At 28.8% G+C, this 8,126-nt stretch overlaps 1 protein-coding gene and 1 long non-coding RNA gene across 2 annotated transcripts; one reads left to right on the top strand and one right to left on the bottom strand.

Annotated features, from left to right (window-relative positions):
- Positions 1-715: 715 nt before the first annotated feature.
- Positions 716-1,290, top strand: LOC130803075 (uncharacterized). The gene is made up of 2 exons (XR_009039847.1): positions 716-910; positions 1,014-1,290. It is a non-coding gene; the product is annotated as an uncharacterized LOC130803075 (long non-coding RNA).
- A 917-nt stretch (positions 1,291-2,207) lies between these two features.
- Positions 2,208-4,303, bottom strand: LOC130803074 (transcription factor MYB25-like). The gene is made up of 2 exons (XM_057667238.1): positions 4,035-4,303; positions 2,208-3,360 (listed from the first exon to the last, which is right to left on the bottom strand). Exons 1-2 carry the CDS (start codon positions 4,177-4,179, stop codon positions 2,786-2,788), a joined length of 720 nt encoding a protein of 239 aa, XP_057523221.1. The 5' UTR covers positions 4,180-4,303; the 3' UTR covers positions 2,208-2,785.
- Between the last annotated feature and the right edge of the window lie 3,823 nt (positions 4,304-8,126).

Below are 8,126 nucleotides of genomic sequence, written 5' to 3'. Positions count from 1 at the left end.
TAGAGCACATACACACAAGGATATAATAATAAACCATAATAAGCAAAAAGACCAAATATACTAGCAAAAAAATTTAAATTAGTAGTTTTAAACGATCCTACCAACGATTCTACCGATTCCACCAACAATCTCACTTGATTCCGATTCCACTAACGATCCTAGTCGTTGGGATCGATCTGGGTCGTAGAATCGTACGGTTTTACAATCCGGATTGCGATTTTAATAACAATGGGCTTTTTTACTATTCGCAAACAAAAAAGCTATGCAAAAAAGTCAAAACACTTTGTTCACTGTTACTAACAGCGAACATAAGAAAGACAAATGTCATACACGTTAAAAGGACAAAAAAGAACACAAAGATAGTTCGCTTCATAACAGCGAATCAACCATTAATACTTCTATTCTTTTACTTTTAACAAGTATGACATTGTTTTGTTTTTGTTCACTGTTAATAACAACAAACAAAGGGTGTTGACTTTTTTACCAGCTTTTTAATTTATTGTCGGAAACAACAAATAAATACTTAACCTCAGTCTAGACAAGAGACATTTTTTCGAAGCTTATTTTGAAATTTTTTTTGAAAATAAGTTTATATTTTTCAAAATTTCACAGGTTCTTGTGTTCAGAATTTGTGTTAGCTTTTCAATGTTCAGACATTCAAAAAAAAAAAATAAATATTACTAAGCCCAGTCCGATCCCTGTACCAAGTTGCAATAAGGAAGCCCAAAAACGAATTCAACCCTTTCAAAAGCCCTTACAATCCGCATCCCAAATTTTTGCACTATAAAAAACCGAAAACCCTAATTTCGCATTTCTTAACAAAACTTCCTGTTTTTTTCTCTTTGGGACCTTTTCAGATTAGGGTTTTGAGTTTGCCGTCCTTCGTCATCTACTCACCATGAGAGCCAAGGTATATTTCTTCGATTTATTATTTATAGATGCAATCATTAACTCTCGTCGCCTTTAAATCAATTTTACATTCTTCGACTGTTTTGATTTATTTTTTTTTACAGTGGAAGAAGAAGCGTATGAGGAGATTGAAGAGGAAGCGCCGAAAGATGAGACAGAGATCTAAATAGAAGATGATCTTTGACCGCCATGATTACTTCTAGTTTTATCCTTTACTGTTTCGTTTGATCTTAGTTCGTCAATTGAATAGCTATATCCATGGCTATCGGACTTTATTAGGTACTAAGTTTTTGTGTCATGTTATTCATACATTTTGATAAACATGAATTTTGGAGTACTATATGTGGATTAATTTACATAATTTTGCTTTATTTTGCTCAATATTATTTGTTATGATTTATGAATTGCTAGATCTATGATAATTTGGAAATGATGGTGACTTTGGATTCATGGAAGTAATATTATACTATTAGTTGTATTAGATTAATAGGTTTATTGTGTTTGTAGTGCTTGTGATTTCATGAAAATATTACTTGAATCATTTTATTTGATCTTAAACATCTATGTTTCTTGTGGGATGAATTGTTTGCAGTTTGTAAATTATTTTTTTGAAATCTAGAATCGACTAAAATTCACATTTTGAGAATAACTTCTCTAAGTTTTGTCATTTTTAAATTTATAATAGAATAAATACTTGTGTTCGACTCAACTTTACTTCAATTTAGTTTTGGGTTTGGTTTTTGATGATGGAAGAACACAACTTTACTTCAATTGATTGAATAATTCACATTTATGTTTGTTTTAATTTTTGGTTCTTTCTTTTTGCAAATTATTGGTCATTTAAATTAATTTGGTGTGAAAGAAAAATAATTTATAGTAGACTGAAATGAGTATCATTATCTTCATATCTTTATTATACGTATGCTTATGAGAATAGCTCAGTACCTCAAATATTTGGTTCGCATATTTGTGTTATCTCACCTTAATCTATACCTTTATTTTATGATTATGTTATTATAAGATAAAATATATTGATTGAATAATAGTGGTTTTGAGCAACTTTTGATCATAAACACCAAATGGTTAAAAAAAAAAAATTAAATATTGATAATTTTTTAACATATTATATAAAGATTTACAACATAATATTTAATCTAATTAAAATAAAACTCGATTTTTAAAAGTAAAAAGTTTATACAAATTCTTGTGAGAGACGGTCTCTTTGAAAGATCATGTCTAATTGAGTCGGCCTATAAAGAAAAATGTAAAATAAGAGTATGCATTAAATTTAAATAGACTGCCCGAGAAATGTCGCTGATTAGCTGAAAAGTTTATCATGCTTCAAATTATGCAAGCAGCTCCATTCCTATTATTTTAACATATTGTATAAAGGATAGTGCTTTAACTAGTGAACTCTCAACTCTTCTTGATATAAGGTTTCTTCTTCCTTAATACTTGTTCAATTACATCATCCTTGCGCATTTTTTTATTTATCAACTTATACAATTATTTGCATTATTATTATTTTTGGTCAAAAATAATTAAGTAATTATCAATAGCCTTTACTTTTTCCAGCCCCTTACCCAATAATTTTTACATCTACCTCTTTAGGAGTTATAATGGTTTATTAAAATAAGATACCATTTTCTTAATTCTTGTTTAAAGCCCTTGCGTAGCTTTTAAAACAGAATGAAAGAACTATGTAAAGTTTTATGGAATTGTTTTCAAAATAATTATTAAAATCCCGGAAATGAAAAAAACTATTTTGTTTGTATGTTTGAGTTTTGATTATATGATTAGAAAAATTGTCACATATATCAATCATATGGGGCAAAGTCATGTGGACAGAAAAAATATATTATTACTCTTATTGGGCTTAAGAATATGGTGTAGGCCGAACTTTATTATCATTCTTGGGCCGAATATCCAGCTGATCAATATAACTCTTGACTTCCTTAGCTATCATTCTTTGCATCAAATCTAACCAATGATTCTTCATCTCCACTGTTGATTTCATCATGATCTTCATCTCATCACATCTCCCATCACGTGTCCCCTTCCCAGGGGGTAAAAGCGTCAAAACAGTCTCCACACCGTCTGATCCCTCACCTCCACCGTTATTATCCTGCTCCATCACCACACCCGAACTCACCTCTTTTTTAACCTCCACCGAGTCAGACTCAGGTAATACAACCTCAACTCGCTGCCGCTTCAACTCAGTACCTAACTCGTTTATAACTTGTGGGACCCCACGTTTCCTTCTCAAAGAACTATTCCAGTGATTCTTAATAGCATTATCGGTTCTCCCTGGAAGAAGTTTCGCAATGGTGGCCCACCTATTACCATGGGCCTTATGGGCCTGGATAATAATCTCATCCTCTGATGGGCTAAAAGGCTTGTGCTGTACATCTGGGCTTAACTGATTACACCATCTTAATCTGCATGATTTACCTGCAGGGGCGAATTTAAAATTTTAATATTATAAATTCTCAAAATTTGATATATACTTCTTTTAATTTTTTTTTAAGTTGACAACTATCTAATATATTAATTTATTTATAAATATCTTAAATTGTTATGATTAAAAATTATAAAAATTTGATATTAATAAAATTTACATTGAGATGAATCAAAGAAGATCCCACTTGACTATATTGACGTCTAGATAAAAAATAATATATAAATTAAAAGTGATCAATAAATAGTGTCAAAAGAGAATTAAGGAGAGTAATAATTATACAACCAATAAACTAAGATATTCAACATATTTTAATTTTTTTAAAAAATGTAAGCTATTTATAATCGGAAAATCATCTTGAATAATTCCATTTATTATTTATTATTTGTCCTTTGTATATATTTTACTTAGAGCATCCTTGCTACATATCAGAGAAATATCAAAGTATAAGGAAGAAGAAGAAATGAGTTTAATGAGGGATAGATACCTACTAAATTATCGCATAGATTGCTGTCAACAAAACAAAAAATGCAAAGATTGAAATATTTGAAAATAATTTATTACAAAATTGTACACAGCAGATAGCAGATTGGCAATAAGTGAGATTATCGAGAACAATTTTTTTAATTTATAGTAGGATGTTTTTTGTGGGTCCGCCATAGTTTACCTGATCTCCCTGGAATTCCTGCACTAATCAAACTCCAGTTTCTTGGACCATGCTGATCTACTAATGTCTTCAATGTTGTATCTTCTTGTGGGGTCCATGAACCCTTCACTCTGTCTTTTACGACGACGTTTTTGGTGTCTTTCATGGAGGGTTAAATTTATTTATTTATTTATTTTTTTATTTTTTGTGGGTTTGTGTAAATGAAAATGGGAAGATGAGTTATTATTATATATATGTATGAATAAATAAAAAATGATAAGAAGAGATGATATAAGAAGAGATGGCAAAGAAAGAAAGAAGTTATATTTTGGTGTGGGAAGTTATGTATTTTATAATAAATTAATTGATTAGGTGTAACTGAAAAAATTAGCTATAACGGCAAATTTTATGGGGTTGGTTAAACCATCTCTCCCTAAAATTGCTTATCAAAATACGTTATTCAACGGATGGCAGTTAGAAACTCCTGCTCTTTCATTTTCTTTATTTTTTTCCCTAAAGAAAATCATAAATTATCCAACTAATTAATAATTTGTTTAAAGTATGACAAATTCTTTACTAAGATCGTTTTATCGTGAAATAACTTAATATGGGTTAACTCAATTTTAAATTATTAAAAAAATATTTAAACAAAAATTTTAGAGTGAATTATGGTAGCTATCGTCTACCGTTTAAGTTTAACTAATTTTAATTTTTTTATATATAAAAGATTTGGCTTGCTTGTATGGGCTGTCTCATGGTGAGATATTCTCATACAAGACTTGCTAGAGGTGAAGCATAAAGCTTTGTACTGATTTGACATACACTGCATTTAAGCGAGTTATCGCGTCGTTTCTAGGCACGACCTAACAAAAACCCCTTTGCTCAAGTCTAGAAATCGCAACACATTAGTGAGTAGGAAACGCGTTCAATTTGCATAAATTTGAATTTTGTTACATGATATAAAAATAACAATATTTTACGGTATTTGTCATTAAGTTACATATCCTTCCTCCTTTAAGAAATGAAGTTTTTTATAGATGATTTTAATATATACTTTCTCCATTTAATTATACTATCTACTGATGATGATATTTCAATAGAAATTATTTGATAACTGATAGTAGTATTTAGTATATATAAAACCCTATATCTACCAAAATACACAACGCAATCCTAATATTTGACTTCTAACTACTCTTTAAATTTAAGATGACGAAAACACAAATAGTTGTAATAAAGAAGTTATGGATGTAATTTTTGATGTACATTATTTTAGGTAAGATTGTTACAATATAACCTACGCAAGGTAGATTCATGATGTACTTGCTCTATCATTTACCAAGGTGCTGACTTAAGGGTTGGGCCATATATTACTATTTCTGATTCGGGTAGATTAGAGAATTTGTATGAAGAAAAAAAAACCAATCATTTTTATAAGGGTGGAAATCAAACTTTTGTAATAAGAATAAAAAGAATAGCCTTTAATCATTATATTAGTCTAATTTAAGATTTTCAACTCTAAATATTTATTAATATAGTAACTAAAGATAAAACATACTTTATTACCTAAGAGAATTGGGTTTAATAATATATGGCTGAATCTATAGACATTTAATTTAAGGTGTTAGTACAGTTGAATATCTTATACATAACCCAAACTATTCATGGACATGAAATAATACTCCTGTTTTAAAAAAGAGTGAATAAATAAATAAAAAATAATGAGATAGTTCTTATTAATATTCGAAAAACTTCATTTTATTCGTTTAGCTCTTTGGCTCTATAATTGCGAATCAAAAAAATTTACAGGAACAAAACGAAGCATCTATTTTCAGTTACTCATATAACTCGTTCTTTTAATTTGTTCTTGATAATGACATATCGTAAGGGTACAAATTAAAATTAAATATAAAAGGGACATTGGAATGTCACTAATATATATCGTTCAAATTTTAAAAAATTAATTGATAAATTAAGAATGTTATAGTGGTTGGCTGTTTGCAATAGTGGCACCCTTCTTTTCTCGATTTAGAACTATTAAAATATTCAACCAGATTAAATTTTATATTTATTTCAACAGGTCAAAAATTTATAATAATTTAAATATTTTTAATAATTATCTAAAAATATCATGAAATAGCTTCTCAAATATCATTTGTGAATTTAACTCAAGAATATTAATGTGAAACTATAATAATATTATAAGGATTAAATTAGATTGAATGGACAAATTTGCCTCCATCCTACCACCACCAACCCACCCTCCTAGAAAAATTGGTTTTTATTCACATCAAAAGAACATCATGATGTCTAGAGGAATCTTATGGACCAAAATCATCACACACATTATGTTGTTTAATCCCATATGAGTACACTTTTTTTTTATAATTTCTAAAGATTACTCATGTGAATCATGGTTATAAAAAGTGGTAGTACTACTTTCTTGATAGATATGAAAATTCTATCAAATTGAGCATAATTAGAGCAATGATTTTTCACCTTATTGCTCTAATGATAATCTTAATATGTTCATCATTTATTTGATATCTTATATCTATCATGGAATATCATGATGAAACACTAACATACTTACTCTGTTTCATTTTATTAGTTATATTGAATTTTTACACAAGTTTTAATGATAATTTGAGCTGTAATATTTATAAATACGTTTCATAAAAAATTATAAAAATACTAGTATATATATTAATAGAATTTATATTGAAATGAATCTAATAAAATTTCACATGAAATTATTTTAACCTTTTTTATAATAATAAAAAATCACGTTTAAATTTGTTATTCCTTATGTGAAATTTTCATACATAGCTAACAAAATAGAATGGCGGAGCAGAATAAATGGGCCAATACAGAAGAAACAATAGTATTAGAACCCACTTATTGATAGATGTTTGCACTTCAATCCAATAAAATGGTTTTATAATGAGATTATTTGATTTAAGAATTTATGTTGTACTTATTGTGGTATCGAGAATATTGTGTTTACTATTTAAAATGACCAAATATTGAAATCATTTCTTTTGTAGGGACAGAGTCATGTTAGTGTAGAGCTTGGCTATTATGAACATGATGATTAAAGATGAGATAAAAATATTAATTGTAAGGTGAATTAGATGGAAATTAGAAGATTATATCAATATATGTTTGTATATGTTCTTCCTCCGGGACCTAATATTTTTTTTTAAAAAAAAAACAGAATAGTATCTCAAATCTTGTTGTCTAGTAGAACACGAGGATTATACAATAATAGGAGTACAAATGAAGAACATATATTTTATTTTATGATTGTACAAATTATATACTAAGTTGCCAGAGTTATAAAGTAGCGGTTAAATTCTTTTTCTTTTATCCATGTGATAAGAGATGTGACAGAAATTAAATTCTCAACCTCTATATAAATTAGAAAACAAATTACAAGCTGATTAATTATTTTAAAAGTTTATATACAATCAAAGGGTTTTAATCCCATATGTAAGACCATATATTTGTCATGGATCCTCATCAATCACACTTATAAGCACCCCTCGAACCGACTCCTCTCTATATAAAACATTGTTTCTAAATATCCTAAATTAATTAGAACACATAATAATGCCCTAGAATCAAGAAAACTCAATGTTCATAAACCCTAATTTAAGAAATAGACAATTATAAGAATTAAACAACACTTAATCAACACACTCAATCAAGCCTAGGGCTTGGACAAGTTACTTCCTAGCTAGTCCGAGTACCCATGTAGTGTTTGGGAACAGCAAAATACTTGGTAAAATCCATACACTTTCTTCAAATCTCTCACACGTGAGCCCATTTTTTAATTGGATGGAAACGTCATTTGTTTTAAACCCGTAAACTATTTTTTATGGAAAGCCAAAATTTCTTGTTTCCAGTTGATCGGAAATATCAGCTCTCAACTCGGATACCATGATAAATTTGCTAACGGACTTGTACACAACAAAACCTGCATAAGAAAAGAGTTGACCGCATATAAAATTGATGGAATTCCATCATAAAACCAATTGATAATAGCAAAGTAACCCATCAAACTTATATGATGGTCAACCTCTCCTTAATTCTTCGATGTGGGATCACATG

This window comes from Amaranthus tricolor, chromosome 16, assembly GCF_026212465.1.
Source record: "Amaranthus tricolor cultivar Red isolate AtriRed21 chromosome 16, ASM2621246v1, whole genome shotgun sequence".
Taxonomy (NCBI): Eukaryota; Viridiplantae; Streptophyta; class Magnoliopsida; order Caryophyllales; family Amaranthaceae; genus Amaranthus; species Amaranthus tricolor.
Note: the sequence above shows the minus strand (reverse complement) of the source record. Positions and strands in the feature narration are given on the sequence as shown.

Coding starts and splice junctions, on each gene's coding strand:
- LOC130803074 (XM_057667238.1), bottom strand. CDS start 4,179: ATGAAAGACACCAAAAACGTCGTCGTAAAAGACAGAGTGAAGGGTTCA. Junction 3,361..4,034: donor AGGAATTCCAGGGAGATCAG/GTAAACTATGGC, acceptor TCGCCCCTGCAG/GTAAATCATGCAGATTAAGA.